Below are 21,213 nucleotides of genomic sequence, written 5' to 3'. Positions count from 1 at the left end.
CAGCAGGGCCTGTTGGCTCGACACTGTGGGCAGAGACTTTGACCCCCTAGAGTCTCAGATGACGAAGCTCCGCCAGCAAGGGTGGGCTGATGGACTCTTAACTCCTGCCAGGTAATGAGCAAACTATCTGAGGAGGTCTCTTCACACTCTTTCACAGCGTTCAGTGGCCTGCTGTTCTTTATGAACGGACTTAGCACCTCCCGTTAGTTGTTTAGATGCTGATTGGGGACTGGAGGTGTGGTAGTCCTTAAATTAATTTCCCTGTGACCCCATATACATTGTGTTTTTGATAATAGGGGTTGTAGCCACCCCAGGGAAGGGACCCATTTGTCCCTGCCTTTTACCTACTTGTAACGCCCCTAAATCTAGTATTTAGGGGCACCCCTGAACCTTGCTTCGGCAGACTAGAAGAAACCAGAAGAAGAAGCCGTGCAGCAGCTAACAAGAGGAAGACGCCCACTGACTTGGCTCCAGACCTACCGGCCTGCCTCCCCCTCGAATCTACTCCTGCAAAATCCCGGTGTGTCCTGCAGCCAGCAACCTCGAAAACCCCGGTGGACCTGCCTGCCTTCAACCCCAAAGACTTTGTCTCCCATGAACACCCAAGTTGTTCATCTGCAACCTCTGGCCCTGGCCGAAACCGTGAATCCGCACCACTCTGCACCTGCCATCCACGACCCGATGGTCCCCACAGCGCTCCTGACCCGAGATCCGGTGACCCCTGACCTGCCTCAAGCCGATGGCTGCAGTCTAAATCCAAAAGCCCCCCCCCCCCCCCACCACGACCAGGAGCTGGTAAGAAGATCCGACCTCAAAAGGCACACCTGCACCCGATGCCCCACGGCCTTGTGTGCCCAAAAAGAAGGTGCCTAACCAACCCTTAACTTCCCAACATACCTCTCGAAGTGGTGGTCTCACCCAGAAGACCTTCGTCCCCAAGCCTGCAGTGCCTTTGCAAACCCGAGGTTCCCCATTGAAAACAACAGGGCGCCCGACGTCGAAACAGCACCCTGCACCCCGCAGCCCTAGTGCCGCTGAGGATGCACCTTTGGTGTTACTTTGTTTCCCCATTTGCCCTGATCTAAAGTCCAGGAGCTTTGCTCCCACAACCAAGTGGCCTGCTTGCCAGCAGCCACCAACTGGAGGCCCCCTATCCCCCACTTGATAACATTGGGCCTGAGCACTCTGCACCCGGCCGCCCTAGTGCTGCTGAGGGTGTAACAAGAGTGATCTTTGACCCTGGGGCACCCCTGAGTCTACCCCCAGAACCTCAACTCCCACTACCAGATACTTATCTCAAAACCGATAACACTATTTTCCTCCATAGGATAACATTGACTGTTTTTCTGTGAAAAGTTTCTAAGTATGGAGTTCGAGAAACTAAAGAAATTCTTTAAAATTGCATAATCTAACAAAAACGATTTTACTTACCTGTTTTCAGGAAATGTCCCAGAGTAGTATCTAGGTATACTACTCTGTGTAAGCCTAGTAATCTCAAAAGTTACTTACCTGCTATTTTACTTGAAAGCCTATTTGAGTCTATGTACTGCATTTACTAAGTATTGCATTTCTCTGCATCCATACTGTAAATCAAACCAAAGTGCATATACAATTATCATTCAAACTCTATTCCAATTGCATTACTTTCGTTTTTATTGCTTACCTGTACCAGGCAGGCTTGGTTCTAGAAAATAAAATAACTAAAAGAATATTTTCATACAAAAACAATTGGTCTAAAGTTCAGTCTTTGAGTGTGTGAATTCATTTGCTGACTGAGTGTGTACAACAAATGCTTAACACTGTCCTCTGATACTGCCTTTCTGCTCGACCACACTACCTCAAATGGAGAGTGAGGTGCTATCTAACTTTACCTCTGCCTACCTTTGGGGAGCCACTGGACTCTGTGCACACTATACCTCACTTTGGTATAGTATATACAGAGCCAGCTTCCTACATAGGTGGATCAGCGGTGGGATTTACAACTTTGCATTTGTTGGACTACTTAATTACCACCTGATCACACGACAGAACTATTAAATTGTCTTTAGAATTCAGATTTTTTTCAAATTGGCATTTTTGCAAAATTATTGAAAGTCTTGTTAGGGCCTTGGTAAGCCCCTGTAGAATTTGAGAAACATAAAAATTCACTGTAGCTAGGGTTTAGAGGGGTTAAACGTTTTTAAACAATGCCTCAAAACAAGAACCCAGCTATTGGTGAAAATAACCACAATGGCATAGAGGACTTGGTTGTGGAGCTCGACCTCACCCATTACCTTCACTTGTCTTTCAAGGAGTTAAGCTTCCTATGTAAACTTAAAAACATAGCCATGGGTCCCCATCCCACCAAACAAAAGCTCCAGGAGCTGTTGGCTGGGTATACTAAGGACCACCCATCTGAAAATGGTGATGTCCAGTCAGATGGAGAAGGAGGGGAAGGGAATGACCTGTTAGATCAACCCCCTCCACTTCCTCGGGAGAAAAGGGTCAGAGTACCCCTGACTCCAAATATCAACCTCTTAGTACCTAGATGCCACACAGGTGGGTCAGGCACTACTGAGGACATTGAGGACAGCCTCAATGAGGACAGCCTTTTAGTAAGGCTGACCAAAAGACTGGATCTAGAGACCAGGTTGCTGGCTCTAGAAAGAGAGAGAGCAGAGATGGGCCTAGCACCCATAAATGGTGGCAGCAATTTACTTAAGGATTAAGAGCAATCTTATGATCCTAAAATCCCCAAAGAGATTGTCCCTAAATATGAAGAGAGTGATGATATCACAAAATGTTTCACAGCCTTTGAGAGGGCTTGTGAAATGAGAAAAGTGAAGAAAACACACTGCAGGCCACTCCTTTGGGAACTGTTCTCTGGTAACTGCAGAGACAGACTCCTGACCCTTACAGGGGCAGATGCTGGGTCTTATGACCTCATGAAGAGAACTCTGATTGAGGGATTTGGACTCACAACTGAGGAATATATAATTAGATTCAGGGTGGCTCACGAAACCCAAAACCAACCCTGGATTTACTTTGTACACTACTCAGTTAAAACACTAGATGGTTGGTCAACTGGACACAATGTGCATGATTTCAATGGACTTTACAATCTGTTTATGAAAGAACATATTTTAAGTAATTGCACTAATGAAAAGTTACATAAGCATTTGGTAGACCTAGGTCTAATTTCTCCCCAAGAATTGGGGAAGAAGGCAGACCACTGGGTCAAGACAATGGTGACAAAAGCAACCACTGGGGTGACCAAAAGAAAGGGGTTACAAAACCTCCCCAGGTGAAAGGTGGTGAGTATCCCCAAGATAAAAAGCCTGAGTCTTCTAAAGGGCCCCAAAAACCTGCCCAGGGGGATAGGTCCCAAAACTCTTCCCAGTCCATTAATAGGTACAGGGTAAAGAACTTTGTTCCTTTAAAGGCCTGGTGTAACAACTGTAAGAAGTTGGGACACTTAACTGGTGATGCTGCTTGCCCAAACAAGAAGGCCCCTAGTCCTACTACAGCTAGTCCTGGTGTAGCAAGCCTCCAGATGAGATCAACAGTGTGCCACGAGCAAATCGGGTTGCACACGGAAGCAGTTCTAGTTTCAGAAGGGGAAGTTGAGTTTGCCATTGTAGCTGTGTGGCCACCCAACTTAAAAAAGTACTTAACATACCCTTGGATTAATGGAACTAGGATAGAAGCTCTGAGGGATACAGGTGCCAGTGTCACTAGGGTGAGAGACACACTGGTTTCCCCTGAGCAATACTTGATTGGTAGAACTTACCCAGTCGCCAGTGCTGACAGTGTCGCCAGTGCTGACAGTGTTACCACTAACCGTGCATTGGCTATGGTGACATTAGACTTGGCGGGAGGGGAGGGGGGGGGGGGGGGGGTTACTGGTCTGAAACTGGTAGTGGTCTCTCCAAAGCTACCAGCTGCATGTCTGCTTGGCAATGCCCTGGAAACCTCAGCATGGGCTGAGGTTGAACTGAAAACCCATGCAGCAATGCTGGATACCCCTGAATTGGTGTGTGTAGAAACAACAGCACAGAGCAAGAGACAAGGTGAAAAAGAAGTGTTGGAGCCTGAAAGTATGGCCCAACCTTCCAAGAGAAAAGGTAAGAAGACTGGGCAACCAGCTTCTGTACAGCAAAAGGATCAGGACCCCTCTCCTCAGGGATAGGGCTTGAGCACCCCACAGGGAACTGAGCCCATGGAGCTTGACCCTTACCATGTTGAACTCTTAGGCCCAGGGGGACCCTCTAGGGAGGAGCTGTGCCTTGGACAACAGGACTGTCCAACTCTTGTAAGCCTGAGTCAGCAAGCTGCTGCACGGGAAAAGGTAGATGTCCGTGGTACCCACAGAGTTTATTGGGAAGAGGGACTACTGTTCACTGAGGACACTGCACTGAGACCCCAAAACCTGGAGCCATTAGGAGAGTGGTAGTGCCTCAGAAGTACAGGGAGTTTCTCCTAACTTTAACTCATGACATCCCCCTAGCTGGACCGCTGGGCCAAGCCAAGCTTTAGGAAAATCTAGTTAGCCACTTTTACTGGCCCCATATGCACCAAAAAGTAAAGGAGTTTGTCAGCTCCTGTGTCACCTGTCAGGCCAGTGGCAAGACAGGTGGCCCCTCAAAGGCCCCCCTCATACCACTACCTGTGGTGGGGGTTCCCTGTGAAAGGGTAGGTGTGGACATAGCGGGTCCACTTGAACCTACCACAGCATCAGGGAACAAATTCATTCTAGTGGTAGTGGATCATGCCACTAGGTACCCTGAGGCAATTTCCCTTAGTGATACTACAGCTCCTGCAGTAGCCAAGGCCCTCATTGGTGTCTTCACCAGAGTAGGGTTTCCTAAGGAGGTGGTTTCAGACAGAGGTTCCAACTTTATATCTGCTTACTTAAAACACATGTGGAGAGAGTGTAGAGTGCAGTACAAGTATACTACACCCGATCACCCACAAACCAATGGCCTTGTCGAGTGATTCAACAAGACATTGAAAGGCATGTTTATGGGGCTCCCTGAAAAACTCAAAAGGAGATGGGATGTCCTCTTACCATGCCTGCTTTTCGCTTACAGAGAAGTGCCACAGAAGGGAGTAGGGTTTTTCCCCTTTGAACTTCTGTTTGGCCATCCTGTGAGGGGACAAAAGAGGTTTGGGAGAAGCCTGTCTAAGAACCCAAACAAGATATTGTGGACTATGTGCTTGGCCTAAGGTCCAGAATGGCTGAGTACATGGACAAGGCATCCAAAAATCTTGAGGCCAGCCCCGAGCTTCAGAAGCACTGGTATGACCAAAAAGTTGCACTATTTGAATTTCAACCTGGGCAAAAGGCATGGGTTTCCAGGACAGATGGAGTGGCCCTTACCCTATCCTAGAAAAAAAGAGTGAGGTCACCTACTTGGGTGACCTGGGCACAAGCAGGACACCCAAAAGGGTTATCCATGTGAACCGCCTGAAGCTCTACCATGACAGGGCTGACATCACCATGCTGATGGTGACTGATGAGGATCAGGAGACAGAGAGTGAACCTCTCCCTGACCTCTCATACAGCCCAAAAGATGGGTCAGTGAATGAAGTTGTCTTTTCGAACACCCTCTCTGCCCAACAGCAGACTGATTGCAAGCAAGTCTTGCAACAGTATGCTAAGCTCTTTTCCTTGACCCCTGGTCAGACAAACTGGTGTACCCATGATGTGGACACTGGTGACAGTTCACCTGTCAAAAACAAAATCTATCAACAGTCTGATCAAGTCAAGGAAAGCATCAGAGCTGAAGTCAGCAAGATGCTGGTGTTGGAGGTTATTGAAGCCTCTGAGAGACCCTGGGCCAGCCTAGTGGTTCTAGTCCCCAAACCTCATCCACAGGGTGGAAATAGAGAAATTAGGTTCTGTGTGGACTATAAAGGGCTCAACTCTGTCACCAAGACAGATCCACAGAGCAGATGAATTTATGGACAAATTGGGTGCAGCCACATTTCTAAGAACCTTTGACTTAACTGCAGGGTACCGGCAAATTGGTATGGCCCCAGGAGCAAAAGAAAAGACCGCGTTCTCCACACCTGATGGGCATTGTCAGCTTACTGTTGTGCTCTTTGGTTTAAAGAATGCCCCTGCCACCTTCTAGAGGTTGGTGAACCACGTCCTTGCTGGATTGGAGTCCTTTAGTGTAGCTTATCAAGATGATATTGCTGTCTTTAGCTCCACCTGGCAGGATCACCTGATCCACCTTGGGAAGGTTTTAAATGTCGGGCAAACTGCAGGCCTAACTATCAAGGCATCCAAATGCCAGATAGGACAGGGAACTGTAGTCTACTTGGTGGAGACCAGGTACAACCCTTATAGCCCAAGATCCAGGCCTTCCTGGACTGGGCAGCTCCAACAAACCAAATCAGGGCATTCATTGGCTTGACTGGGTAATACAGCAGGTTTGTGAGGGGTTATGGGTCCATTGTGGCTCCCCTCACATAACTCACCTCCAAGAAGATGCCCAAAAAGGTAAACTGGGCAGTTAGTTGTCAAAGGGCTTTTGACACCCTGAAAGAGGCTATGTGCTCAGCACCAATTCTCAAAGCTCCAGACTATGCCAAGCAGTTTGTTGTGCAGACTGATGCCTCTGAGCTGGGGATAAGAGCGGTCCTATCCCAGACCAATGATGAAGGCCAAGAACAACCTGTTGCTTTTATAAGCAGAAGACTTCTCCCCATGGAGCAGCGTTGGAGTGCCATTGAGAGGGAGGGCTTTGCCGTGGTTTAGTCCCTGAAGAAGCTGAGGCCATACCTGTTTGGTACTCACTTCCTAGTTCAAACTGATCACAGACCTCTCAGATGGCTCATGCAAATGAAAGGTGACAATCCTGAACTGTTGAGGTGGTCCATCTCCCTACAGGGAGTGGGCTTTGTAGTGGAACACAGACCTGGGACTGCCAATGCAGATGGACTTTCCAGGTTCTTCCACTTAAAAAATAAAGACTCTCTAGTGAGAAGTTATTCTCATCTTCTTTCGCGGTGGGGGGGGGGGTTGTGTGTGAAAGTGCCCTCTTTCTGCATGGTTGCCCCCACTTTTTGTTTGATGTGCTTTGACTGAGTGCCCTGGTCTCCTGCTAATCAGGTACCCAGGGCCTCTGTTCTTTCGCTAATACTGCATTTAAGCCTAAACCCAATTGGCATCGCCGGCCACAGGTCTGCCCCAGGTAAATTGTACTACAGGTACCCAGGGCACTGTGACTAGAGAAGGCCTCTAAGGGCTGCAGAACTTATTGTGCCATCCTTAGAGGTCCTGTACCATTACACTCGCACACTGCCTTTGCAGGCTGCTTGTTTTGGTGCAGAACAAAGTGAAGAGGCAACATACCATGCCTACAACCCACTGCCCTGGCATCGGTCAGTCACCCCTCTACCTGGGTGAACTGTACCAGTGGTGAGGGTACAGGTGCATGAGCCCAGTACCCCTACAGTGTCTAAGTCCATTCGTAGACCGTGTAAGTGCAGTACTGCCATTAAGAGTATATGGTGCTGGACGTTTGTCATTATGAACTCCGCTGCACCATAATGGCTACACTGAAAACTAAGAAGTTTGTTATCAAACTTCTCAGCACATTAAACCCACACTGATGCCAGTGTCGGATTTAATGAGAAATGCACACGGAGGGCATCCCAGAGATGCCCCCTGAAAAACGAACCCACCACTGCTGTCCAGGCTGAGTGGCTGCTTTCAGCTCCCACCGCCAGACATGTTTCTGGACCCCTGGGTCGAGAGCCTGCTGCTCTCTCTCTCTGGGGCCTGAAACAATGCACATCCTGAGACGAGTTGCCAAGCCTCCTCCTCCAGGATGGGCAGGGTTCACGAAGGGGAGTCTTCAAAGGCTTGCCGCCTTTGTCAGCTTCCCAAGGCCACTTGCTGCTCTCAGCAACTGGTCCCCACTGGTTCTGACCCCCACTTTGGGCAGGGGAACCGGCGGGAAAAACCATATGAGGAAGAGAGGTGTGCCCACCTCTGCCAACTCCACCCCTCAGGCGGGGGAGTCGAGGTGAAGCACAACTCTCAGTCCACGCCATCTTGAAGGGGAGAGGAGTTGGACTAACGGCCAGGGCGCTCGACCTCGGACCTGGGGAACTGGGTTTGAGTCTCGATAATGACGCTGAACATCCTGTGATTCTGGGCAAATCACTTAATCTCACCGTGCCTAACAAAAAATGAATGTGTTTCCTCATGTAACCTAACTGGTGCTATGTAAAGCGCTCTGATACCTGATTGGATTCGGGTCAAGTTTGCGCTATATAAAACTCTGCACACAAAAAAAAAAAAAGTGGGGGACTCAGCCAACCAAGGACAGGCTCATGCTCCCTCCCACTAGAGTATGGCATAATAGCGGGTTTAGCCACCCCAGGGAAGGGACCCATTGGTCCCTGCCTTTTACCTACCTGTAACACCCCTAAATCTAGTATTTAGATGCACCCCTGAACCTTGCTTCGGCAGACAAGCAGAAATTACAAGAAGCTACAAGAAGAAGCACCGAACAGCCGTGCAGCAGCTAAGAAGAGGAAGACGCCCACTGACTTGACCCCAGCCGTACCGGCCTGTCTCCCCCTTGAACCTGCTCCTGCGAAATACTGGTGTGGCCTGCAGCCGGCAACCTCGAAAACCCTGCAGGACCTGCCTGCCTTCAACCCCAAAGACTTTGTCTCCCGTGAACACCGGATTTGTTCATATGCAACCCCTGGCCCCGGCCAAAACCGTGAATCTGCACCTGCTGTTCACGGCCCGAGCTCGAGTGGACAAACACCCAGAGGAGGTCTCTCCCGGCGATCCTGACCCAAGATCCGGCAACGCCTGACCTGCCTCAAGCCTCCAGCCGACGCCTGCAGTCTAAATGCAGAAGGCCCCCCCCACCGCGACCAGGAGGTGTAAAGAAAATCCGACCCCAAAAGGCACCCCTGCACCAGTCGCCCCACTGCCTTGTGTGCACAAACCGACGGTGCCTAACCAACCCCTAACTTCCCAACTTACCTCTCGAAGTGGTGGTGGCAACCAGAAGACCTTCGTCCCCAAGCCTGCAGTGCCTTTGCAAACCGAAGGTTCCCCATTGAAAACAGGGCGCCCGATGTCAAAACAGCACCCTGCTCCTGGCCGCCCTAGTGCTGCTGAGGGTGCACCTTTGGTGCTACTTTGTTTCCCAATTTGCCCTGAGCTGAAGTCCAGGAGCTGTCCCCCCACAAAAAAAGTGGCCTGCTTGCCAGCAGCCACCAACCGGATGCCCTCTATTGCCCCATTGGATAACATTGGGCCTCAGAACTCTTCACCCGGCCGCCCTAGTGCTGCTGAGGTTGTAACTAGAGTGCATCCTTGACCCTGGGGGACCCCTGAGTCTTCCCCCAGAACCTCAACTCCCACTACCAAATACTTACCTCAAAACAGATAACACTATTTTCCTCCATGGGATAACATTGACTGTTTTTCTGTAAAAAGTTTGGAGTTTGAGAAACTAAAGAAATACTTTAAAATTGCATAATCCAACGAAAAGATTTTACTTACCTGTTTTCAGGAAATGTCCGAGAGTAGTATCTAGGTATACTACTCTGTGTCAGCCTAGTAATCTTAATACTTACTTACCTGCTATTTTACTAAAAAGCCTATCCGAGGGCATTCTGGTTGCTATGCTACAGGAGTCGCACCTGCTGGACACAGACACAGAATGTCCATAAGAAGTGGACAGGGCAGCTTTTCGCATCTACATACTCTACCTATGCTGGGGGGGGTGGCCATATGGATAGACCCTCAGGTCCCATTGAACCTACGTAAATACGAGGCGGATGTGGAGGGCAGATATGTCATAGTGCATGGAAAGCTCAATGATTTTGTATAGTAGACTTAACTGTTTCCTGCTCTCTCGGGAGGCGTGTGGTGCAGTATCGACGGAAATGTTGGCCCGTTTTTTTGTCGGACCATGCTCCGGTGTTGGAGTGGGGACCTGAGAGAATTAGACCGAGGGTTCCACTGTGGCGATTACAACCAGCCATACTATGCGACCTGGTATTTAGAGAGGAAGTCGGGGAGGCCGTTGCAAGTTACTTCGCCACGAACTTTTCAACAACTGGGACCAGGAGTACAGAATGGGATGCTTTCAAAGTGGTTACAAGAGGGGACTGCTTGTCCAGAGTGGGGGCACCAGAAGGCGGTTAGAGCTGGAACTGACCGAGACAGAGGATGGGTTGCCCAGACTTCATCGTGAAGAGCGGGCATCAGTACGTGCCAATGACTCACTCCTGCAGGCATAGCACCGGGTCGGTAAGATCTGGGACAGATTGGACTGCCTGATCTGTCGTGTATATCTACAATTACTACGGAGGGAGGGTGATAGATCTGGTAGGCTATTGGCTATGTAGACATTGTAACCTGCCTACAGGCTACGGTTGTCCAAACGGTCGTAAGAAAATTGTTCCAATCAGCTGCACCGCATCATAGATAACTGCGTTACAACAGATGTAGAGCATATGTATCTACAACCACATAAGCTACAAACTGAAAATTTTGCATACCCTGTAAGCACTCAGTTTGTAGCATCTAGCGCTGTGGATTTAAAATGGGCCCACCATCTTACCTGGAAGCTTGCAATGTTGTTACATTTACTTTTCTCACTCTACATTTCTATCAGTTTACAATGTCCAAAGCACATCATAATCTTACTCTGTACTCCACTTTCACCTCTCCTCTGCCCAATGGAAAACAGGGTGGAATCTGTGCCTGTGAGCATTGTGAAATAAGGGAGGAGCTGCAGCAGATGCAGCGACTCAAAACATTTTTGAAGAAAGATTGTAATGTTCGAGCACAACACTAGATACAGAAGTGTACAGAGCATTTGATTCTACAGCACTACATGAACAGATGCTTACAGGGTAAGTAATGTTTTCTTTCAAAGGCATTTTAGATTAAATGTTTGGGCAAATGGAGAGCTTTGAGAAGCAGTCTTAATGTTATTAACCTGGAAGTATCCTCCACATTTGTTCTCTTTCACAGTAGACTGTAGTGCTGCTTTACTCTTAGATTATTGGTTTGACAACATCCTGATGTTTGTATTTTATTTTAATTAAATGTAGTGTGTTTATATCAGACTCAAATAACGTCTGTTTGTTTTTGTTAACTGTATATTAAAATGCATATAATGTGGTATTTTTAGGTGAATCTGTGCCGGTTGAAGAACAATTTGATAAAGAAAAAGCCAATCTAGAAGCCCTTGTTGTCGATAACATGGTTATCAATGACAAACCAGCAACAACAACAATTGGAGTTAATTTTACTGATGCAGAGAGAAGAAAGTGTGAGGAAGAAGTTTCTAAATTGTATAAACAACTTGATGACAAGGTAGGGTTAATTCCTTTTAAAATCTATTTTTCTCTTGAATATGTTCTTTGTTGGATATCAGTTGTAGTTGATTGTGACTTAAGATGGTTGCCACTTAGGAGTTGTGAGGATGTGCGCTCACTGAACCCTAGCATAATGTACAAATCCAAGGCTCCATTCCCCATGTATGCATTTTTAGTGTTGACAGAAGATAGTTTTTGTTTGTTTTGTAACTATACCTTGCCTTTAGAGAATTTCCATATGTCCTTTGTGTTCATTAAATTACTGAAAGTGCAGAACTTTGCTGGTTTTGAAGTCTGAACTTATTCTAACAGTATTACAGCTGGGCCTTATTTAAAATACATTCTACTTCACCTTTTGAACATACCCCAGGTGTACATACTTTCTGACCTTTTGAACATGCCCCAGGTGTCAGACTGGATCCAGAAACTTTTCAGCTGTACCTCTGTGTGCTAGTAGGTGGCATTGTGTGGCTATGTACCAACACTGTTCTGCTCCGGCAGTGACATGCCAAACCGCATATAAGCACCACTTATGTGCCCTTCTGTCCTTTCCTTTATTTCAACTCCACCAGACGCAAAGCCAGAGCTACCTCTTGTCTTTTCACAAGACTCTTACCTTCTACAAATTGTTTGAATATCCAGTGTGCAAGGACAAATGTGACCTCCCAAGACCATAGGGTTTAAACCTTGTAGGGACTGTTGCAAGCAAATGCCTGTGACTGATTTCCCATCAGGTTTCCAGGAATCCAAAGACTGTCTGAAACAGTGCGGGTGAAGACTCCTTGAAATGGCTGGTCAAAGTCAAAAAGAAGCTCCCGTTTCTGCTCCCTTGCTGTAGGAAACCGCCCCCCCCCCCCCCCCCCCCCCCCCTTTTGACATGGTCATCCTCAATTTTTGCCTGGTATTTGATGCACTTTTGACAGAAAGTGCACTGGGTTCCTGCTAACCAAGTCCCCAGTGCTAGATCTTTTCCCCTAAAACTGTACAATTGTTTCCCCAATTGGCAATATCTTTAGCACCCCCTGTAAATCCCTAGTAAATGGTACCCCAGGTACCTAGGGCAAGGCTACTAAAGAGGGTCTCCAAGGGCTGTAGTATGTTTTGTGCCACCCTAAGGCACCCCTCACCTAACTCATGCAGACTGCCCTTGCAGGTTGCGTGTCTTGGTGCAGACAAAGTGAAAACATGACATGGCACACATCCCTGTGTGCCATACCTACAGTCACTATATGCAGTATAGATAAGTCACCTCTACAGCAGGCCTTTCAGCCCTAAGGCAGGGTGCACAATTTATAAAGTTTTGTATAGCGCAAACCTGACCCCAAAGGGTATCGGAGCGCTTCACATTTTGGAAGGGAAGGACATAGTACAGGGAGAATGGCAAAGGAGGTAGCAGAGAATATCATTTTTAGCTAGTACCATAATGTAACAAGATGAGAACAAACAATACTTCATAGGAGATATAACTGACAACCCTGAGCTTTAGAATTGTTAGTCCAAAAACAGTGTAGTCGGAGGGACATTGAGAAAGCAGACGAGCCATGATCATTTAAGTCAAGAACTTGTGCATACTACATGTGTGGACATACCTGCATTTTTTTTTTAAACAAATTTTATTAGTTCATTGAACAAAATGCAATCAATCCCCGTCTCCCATAATCCGCCCCCCAGCCAAATCAGGACATCTTGCAATACCCATCCCAGCACATAAGCTACATCTGTACAGCATTCACCCCAATAATGTCCGTTCTACTAGGTAGTGCATCCACAGGAGTAATCCACCATGAGCGTGCGAGATAGCCAAAATACCCCCCACCCCATCCCCCAACATCCCCCCCAACGAGCCCCTCCTCCCTACCCACCCACCCAAGCATGTCGCCAGTACCTATCAGAAGTACATGTACATCAAAATCACAGTCATCACCCGTCGAGTCCGCCTCCCGGGAATCCCAACAGAGAGTACCTCAAGAGCAGAGGGGGGAAGCCCTGCAGAGGGCGCTCAAGGAACCGGGGCCCCGTCATCCCCCACCGGATCTCCCCCATCTCCCACAACCGAACATTTGAACAAGTCCAGGAGAGCCATCCATGCCCGGGCCCATTCATGCGATCTTTCATTGTCACTGCGTCGAGCCAAACATAATCTATAAGTCCCCTCACTTCCCGCCCATTTCTCCATTTCCCTAGCCCACCGTAAAAAATTAGGGCCCCGCCGCGCCTTCCAATGAGAAGTAATCTCCCGCTTGGCCAGGACCAGCCCTAGATCAAGAAACCTACTGGTGACCTTAGTCTTTGCTGTATGCGGAAATCCATGTAGCAAGCATACCCCCGGGCCTACCTCCAAGTCCCTCTCAGTCACCGTCAGTAGTACCGCCGCCACTTCCTCCCAAAACCCAGTCACCTGCGGGCAATCCCAGAGCATGTGTATAAAAGTCGCCCCACTATAACCACATCGGGGGCAAGCATCTGGCCCACCAAAGTACTCAGCTATCTTGTGAGGGGTAAGGTATGCCCTATGAAAGATATAAAACTGGATAAGCTGGAAGCGTGCATTTCGTGTACATTTCCAAGGACGCTCCATGATTTCCTCCCAGCTTTTGTCCGTAAGAGGTGCTCCCAGATCCGCCTCCCACTTAACGCGCAGGGCAGCCAGGGGACGCCGCAGATCGCCAGTAATCCGCCCATAGAGGCAAGTCACCGCCTTATAGACACCCGTCCCCATCACGACATACTGACAAGTAAGTGATGTGTCCGGCTCCATCATCCCCTTCCGCCAGTGCTTCCTGACGGCCGCAGTCAAGGCTGCATGGAATAGGAAGTCCCCCCGCGGGAGATCATGCCGCTCCCTAAAGTCGTCAAAAGGTAACAGGTTACCGTCCTCATACAAGTCTCCCAATGCCATAACTCCCGCCTCCTCCCAGGCCAATAACCGGTTCCAGTCTCCCCCGTGAGGTAGCGCCTCACACATTCGCAACGGGATCTCAGGTGCATAGGGAATGATCACACGCGCCCTCCTGGCCAACCGCGCCCAGCACTGTCGAACCACCCTCAAGTCCGGGGGAAGCGAGGTATTCCTCATCGGCACCCGTAGCAGCACACATGATAATTGGGACCAGCTCGGATCCGCCCCTCCCTGCGCCTCCGGATGCCTGATGTGATCCGCCACCCACTTTGTGAACCACTGGAGCTGCGCAGCGTGGTAATAGGACTCCAGGTCCGGCAACGCAAGGTCGCCCTCACTCCTAGGACGCTGTAGAGTACTCAGCGCTACCCTCCGTCTCCCCGCACCCCAGATGAACCCCGTAATCAACGAGGTCAGCTGAGCAAATAGCTTTCCCGGAATCCAGATTGGAAGAGTCCCAAAGTAATAAAGAAATCTGGGCAAAATCTCCATTTTCACTAAGGCGACCCTGCCGGCTACCGACAATGGGAGAGTGCCCCAGAACTCAAAGCAGGTTTTCGCCCCTCTTATCGCTCGCCCCACGTTACCCTCTAACAAATCAGCGGGATCATGATATATCCTGGTTCCCAAGTAAGGCAAACACCGGGATTCCCATGGGACATCCCCCTGGTGTAGCAACCCCTCCGAGCCCGTGGGAAATAGGCAAGACTTGGTCCAATTCACCTGGAGTCCCGCCACCCTCCCCAGGGTCTCCAGCAAACCCCGCGCCCCTCGTAAGGCCTCCCCAGCATTCGGTAAGAAGAGCAGTAGGTCATCCGCATATAATGCTATGTGCTGCTCTCGTCCCTCGACTAGTAGCCCTGGAAAATACTGCCCCAGCCTAGCATGAGCGGCCATGGGCTCCATTGCCAAAGCAAATAATAAGGGGGACAGCGGGCACCCCTGTCTCGTTCCCCGAGCGACCGCACAGGCACTAGATATCAAGCCCCCCGTCCGCACCCTAGCAGTGGAAGCACTATAAAGAAGCGCCGTCCATTGAACAAAACCTTCCCCCATCCCGAAAGCCCTCAAGACATCAAAGAGGTAAGGCCACTCCAGGCTATCAAAAGCCTTTTCAATGTCGACCGCGAATATGCAGGCCTCCTCCTTGTCATAGGAGTCAGAACCTAAGATGCGCATCAATCTGCGTACATTCATTGCAGTATTGCGGGTGGGGATGAACCCAGCCTGATCCTCATGGATCAGTTGCAACATATGGGGCATCAGACGACTAGCCAGAATACGACTCAAAATCTTGTAGTCGAGGTTGAGCATCGCCAGCGGCCTATATGAGGACCGCTCCCAAGCAGGTTTACCCGGCTTAAGAAGGGGAACTATGAGGGCTTCTCGCGTGGTAGCAGGGAGAGTGCCCCCTCGGCGCGCCCCATTATACAGTGCCACCAAGTAGGGTACTAGCACCTCCGCATACGCTGCATAAAACTCGATGGGGAGTCCATCGGTGCCCGGGGTTTTGTTCCTAGCCATGTGCTTTATGGCACTACGGATTTCGCCCGCTTCTACATCCCGACCCAGCGCCTCAGCATCTGCCGCCACAAGTTTTGGAAGCCCCGCACCCGGCAAGAATTCCGCATCTGTTGGACAACCAGGGCCCGCCCCACTCCGATACAACTCTGCGTAGTACTGTAGGAAGTGATCATTAATGCCTTTTTGGGTGTATAGTACCTCTGTACCCTGCCCCCTCAGTTCTGCTATCGGGGTCCCCCTGCGGGCCGGATTGGCCAGCCAGGCCAGCAATGCCCCCACCTTATCACGTTCCACATGCGCCCTGTCCACGTAAGCTTTATAGTCAAAACAACGCAATTTCTCAATCTGGACTGCCAACTCCTCTCGCGCCTCAAGAAGCCCCGCCTGTTCGTCCGGGCGCTCCGGTCTCAGCCTTTCCCTATCGCGCACCCGCTGGTCTGCCGACTGGACATCCCGCAGTAACACTCTGCGCACTCCCACCACCTCACCAATGCATCGCCCCCGAATCACCACCTTAAAGGCGTCCCATTCTACCCCCAGGGATGACGCCGTACGGGCGTTAACTCGAAAATAGTCCTCTATAGCTGATCCAATGTTGGCACGAAACACCGGATCCTCCAGCGTGTCAGGTCGAAGTCGCCACGTGGGAATAGCCGGCCGCTCCCGCAACCAATGTAGGACTGTCAGCAAAGGATTGTGATCCGAGGTTGTCCGGGCCAGGTACTCACTGTGCACCATTGCCCCATGCACGTCAGGGGAGCTAAGGATTGAATCTAAGCGAACATGGAGATCGTGCATGGAAGAGAAATAAGAATAATCCCTCTCCCCCGGGTGATGTGCTCTCCAGGTATCAGTCAGTCCCCATTGTCTCTGCCAATCCCTCCGGACCTCTGCCAACCTACGCACAGGGGAGTCAACAAGGGGGGGATGGGAACGGTCCATGCAGACATCCGTGATGCAGTTAAAGTCACCCCCCAGGAGCACCGAGCCAGTCAACAAGGGGGCCAAGGCCCCAGAGAGACGTGCAAAGAATGAAGCCTGGTCCGTGTTGGGGGCATAAACACTTCCTATCACAATATCCCTACCATCCAGTCTCCCCGTCACTATCACATATCTGCCTTCTGGGTCAACCACTTGCCCAGTGGATTGAAATGGCACCCCCGCCCGCACCCAGATCAACACCCCTCTGCTGTGTGGACATACCTGCATGGCCCAATCTCGCCAAGCAGCAGCAGTGTGAGGGGCTTTATTGCCAGCGTAAACAGGAGGGGTGAAGGGGCAACCTTGACGAGTACTTCTACCCACCTTCCACGAGTCAGAGTTCACCCCCCACCTATATTCGAATAGAGGGTGCGGTGTATAAAAGATGGATCCATGTGCAAAAAATGTGGCCAAACCCGTACCACGTAATACCAACATTAGATATCCCCACTCCACTGTATGGAACTACTTTTCAAGGTCAAGGGAGTCCAATGCCATCTCCCCCTTCAAGGCGCTATGTAGCACATGGGCCAACCACTGTAGATTATGAGTGGTGCTACGCAGTGCTTAATTTGTAACATTTGAATTCCAGGTGCTAAAATGTTTGTCGGAGGCCACACCTACTTTCCCCCAGCTCCACCCACTTACTCTATTGGCTCCACCCACATCCTCAACTGGCACTGCTAATAGTCAGAGGTAATACCCTATCTGAATTTCAGCAATTGAACCTTCCTCATAGCAAAGTTCTGATAGGAGGTTCCCCTACCTTGGGAAATGTTGAAAAGGATTAAATCATATCGTATCATTTATCCACATGTGAAGGAGAGCAACATAGAATGTGCACTTGAGAACAGCGTTGCTCAGCCAGTATGAGATTAGATCACAAAAGATATTGCAAATTGCATTAAGAACACTTAAATAAAAATACAGAAAGAAAAGGTAAACCTCTGATAACTAAAGGGTTCATTCAGCAAATACAGATGTTCTCCACAAAGCACAAAAAGGTCAGCAAAAGATTTAATGTAAAATGTATGTGTAAATCCAATTTGCATGTTGGTAAACATGTGTCTTCATCAGAACATTCTCAACTTGCCAGTTGTAGAGTTGAGACACTCTTGCTCCTGGGCACTGGTTTTAAAAGAGGGAGGAGGCCAGGTGAGAACCGAAGTGATAAGTGACTAGTAACTGGTGATAGAAGGAAAGAGGATGGGAGAAGAGAGGGAGCTGATACAGACCGGGAGGAGAGGATGCTTGAGAAGAGAGAAAGATAGGAAGTAAGAGTTATGAAAATATTTAAAAAGGCAGAAAGAGGATGTTGCAGAGTGTGGGAAAAGAGTTAGAGAAACAGAGAAAGAGATGGGTGTTGACACAGTGACAGAGGCTTGGCCGACATCGGTTCTATTCCTTTTATGTAACCAAGACACACTGACCTGGGGTAGGTTTGGGTGTACTTGGTTATATTTCTTCCCACTGAGGTCCAGTAGCTGGAGAGTAAGGTCCAGTATGGAAAGGGCACCTGGTACGCTCTGAAAGCAGTACTACAAAGTGATATATGCACACCTCTGTAGTGCAAGATGGGGGCCGTTTTCAAAGGGTCCTAGATTGGCAGCTCCAGCCCAGACACTGGTAGAAGGTTAGAACTTAACGATAATAAAACTAAGGAGGTAGGCGAAGGGTTAATGGGAATGCTAAATTGTCAGGGCCACGGGCACTACTGTGGTGTTTGGTCACATCACCAGTGTTCTAGGTAGTGTTTCAGGATCATGTTTCCAGTCCTACCCAGATATTGGTTGAATTTAGTCTAATTACTCAAGTTAAGACGCTTGTTTAGTGACCAGTCCCGGCTCCAGGGATTTTTATTTGGGTGGGCCAAGGGTGCATTCGGGTGAGCCACTGCTGGCCCGATTTATCGCTTCTATATCTAGCCAGGCGTGCTTCCGGGCCCTCTTATCTGTCCTTAGTCTTACAAGCCCAGTAAAACGCACTCTTTTCCAAGTCTCTTTCTAAATGTTATCACTCTCAAAAAGTGTTTTTATCCATGTAATGTCCTGTTGATGGGAAGAGGAGGTTTCTAAGGTGGGAGTATCAGGCAAGTGACACTACTCGGGCTCCCTCTGTGTGAGCCTTCAGGCAGAAACCCTCTTCATTACTACCTCCATCTGACCAGATTCTGCAGCGCGCTCCCTTACAGGCTTTATTATCCACTTTTCTACCACCCCTCTCCATTGCACCTTATCTCACAGCTGACCTTGGGCCCCAGCCCCATATCAGCCACCATTCAGTTCCACTTTCATTATTCCCAGTAGAAAACAATAGTAAAATCACCTTAAAACTTAAAACATTGAATATAGCAGTGAATGTAATTAGCACACACTTTAAAGTATGCTCCACAGTTGTCCTAATCACCTGACTGCTAATTAAATCAACCAAAACAGAAAGGCCATGACAGGGTTTAGTGCTGGTGGGGAAGTCTTTTTTGGCACCCCACCAATGACCTCTTTCTCTGTAGATAACTTAACTACCACCCTCCAACATTGCCCTTCATATCTCTGTAGCCCCTCCCCCTCATGGCCTCCTTCTCAGACTCCTCACTGCCACCTTCCACCAGTGCCCCTCATCTCTCTGTAGTTACCCCCCCCCCCACCCCATGACCCCCTCATCGGATTCCCTCACTACCACCCTCCACTAGTGCCCATCATGTCTCTGTAGTTTCCCGCTACCCCATGACATCCTCCTCGTCTTCCCTCACTTCCACCCTGCACTAGTGCCCCTAATCCCTTTGTAGTTCCCCCCACACCATTACCTCCTCCTTGCATTCCCTCACTGCCACCCTCCATTAGTGCCCCTCATCTCCCTGTAGTTCCCCCCACTCCGTGACCTCCTCCTCTGACTCCCTCACTGCCACCATCCACCAGTGATCATATCTCCATTGCCCCGCTCTCATATCCATTCCATTTGTTGTATAGCGCTACTCATATCAGTGTAGGGTGTCACAGTACTTTACATAACAGCACACATTATACAGAGACAATAAATCAGTCTACGGGGAATGTCACATAAGCCAATGAGGATTTCAAGGTGTAGAAATCACATGTCATAGTGGGCAACATATTTTACGAGGGTTTTGTCTGGAGAAGCACACACTCAGGATTTAAAGAGTACTCCAGTGGTTGGGGGTTGGCTTTACTGATAAAAATGTATAACTGCCCAAACTAACTCTTTTTAGCAACATTAGAATAATAAAAGAATGGAGAAGTTCTAACTATATCACAACACAAAAAAACGAATTTTGGATGCAGCTCTTTGATGACAGTTCATTGGTCACTGTCCTATGTTAGGATTGTAACTTCTGAACTGCAAGTAACACAAGGATCTCTGTGACAGAGGTAGTAACCCGCTGAGCTATTTCCATAAAATTCTGTTTATCAGCATTTAAAAACTACCAACAAAGGGTTGCTCTGCAGCAGGATCATAAATCGCCAGTTATACGATTTTTTTTTAAAAATTGTTGTTGTACATCGGTTTCAGATTCACTGCGAGGGAGGCACATGTTTGGATGGGTCTGGCCCACCCGGCCCACCCTCTAGAACCGGGCCTGTTAGTCACTGCTAGGAAAGAATAATGTTCTGGTTTCTTCAGAGAAAATATCGGTGGCGGCCCAGTTTGAGAATCAAAGCACTGCACACTTTATGCCGCACTGCCTTTCAGACTCCACCCTGCCATCTAAAGAAAGCATTCTCCAACGGTTATTTATTTCACACGCTCTCCCCGCTTCTGGCTTTTCGCTTGCATTTCGGCCTGGTGCTCTTCTCTGACCCCTTCCCTGGTGTGAGTCATCATGAGCCCAAGAGGTCTGGACTGTAAACAAAGAGTATGTACACGAAAGTAATTTTACGTGTGTGCTGCTGTAGTCACCATTCAGGCGCGCATTTCAAAATATAATATTGGTATCATTTCCGTTGTGATTGTGCAGGGGCTGGGCAGGGCGTTTAACTTCACCCCGGGCGGCCCGCCCTATTGTGATATAATGTACGGCTAGGGCAGGGCCCCCTGGGCATCGTTGAATGTTGAGATTGTGGAGCCGGAGCTACCACGGTGTCCGTCAAGCCACCACGCTTGGCTTGGCTCGGCTCAAGATAAAAAATACCAGCGCTCATTTAGAACTTACGGTTTACTGGTGGTTGGCGGCCGGAGCACTCCCTTTATTTAACTGATAGGCCTGGTGCAGCTCCTACTGCCTGCCCTCCACGTCGTCGTCGTCGGGCTGACCTGGCTGAACCGCTGATGCTTCGTGGAGTGTGGGCGTGCTGGGGCGTCCCATTCTGAAAACAATCTGTGCACGCTGCCTGTCGCACAGCCCCCACCCGCAGAAACCTACTCCAGCCCAATCAGTGTCCCGCGGCTCCCGCCTGGCACCCGCCCGCCGGAAACACTGAACTAAGGGCTGCCTCTGCGCC

At 49.2% G+C, this 21,213-nt stretch overlaps 1 protein-coding gene across 2 annotated transcripts in view; it reads left to right on the top strand.

The window, feature by feature from the left end:
• Window positions 1-21,213, top strand: part of KIF5B (kinesin family member 5B) — a 721,610-nt gene that overhangs the window by 283,935 nt on the left and 416,462 nt on the right. For both annotated transcript variants that reach the window (XM_085631849.1, XM_085631850.1), the window contains exon 12: window positions 11,166-11,350. In XM_085631849.1, coding sequence (XP_085487975.1) covers window positions 11,166-11,350 — 185 coding nt within the window. The remainder of the gene's footprint in view (window positions 1-11,165; window positions 11,351-21,213) is intronic.

The sequence above is a fragment of the Triturus cristatus genome, chromosome 10 (assembly GCF_964204655.1).
Source record: "Triturus cristatus chromosome 10, aTriCri1.1, whole genome shotgun sequence".
In the NCBI taxonomy this organism is placed as follows: domain Eukaryota; kingdom Metazoa; phylum Chordata; class Amphibia; order Caudata; family Salamandridae; genus Triturus; species Triturus cristatus.
This window is presented reverse-complemented; position numbering and strand designations above follow the sequence as displayed.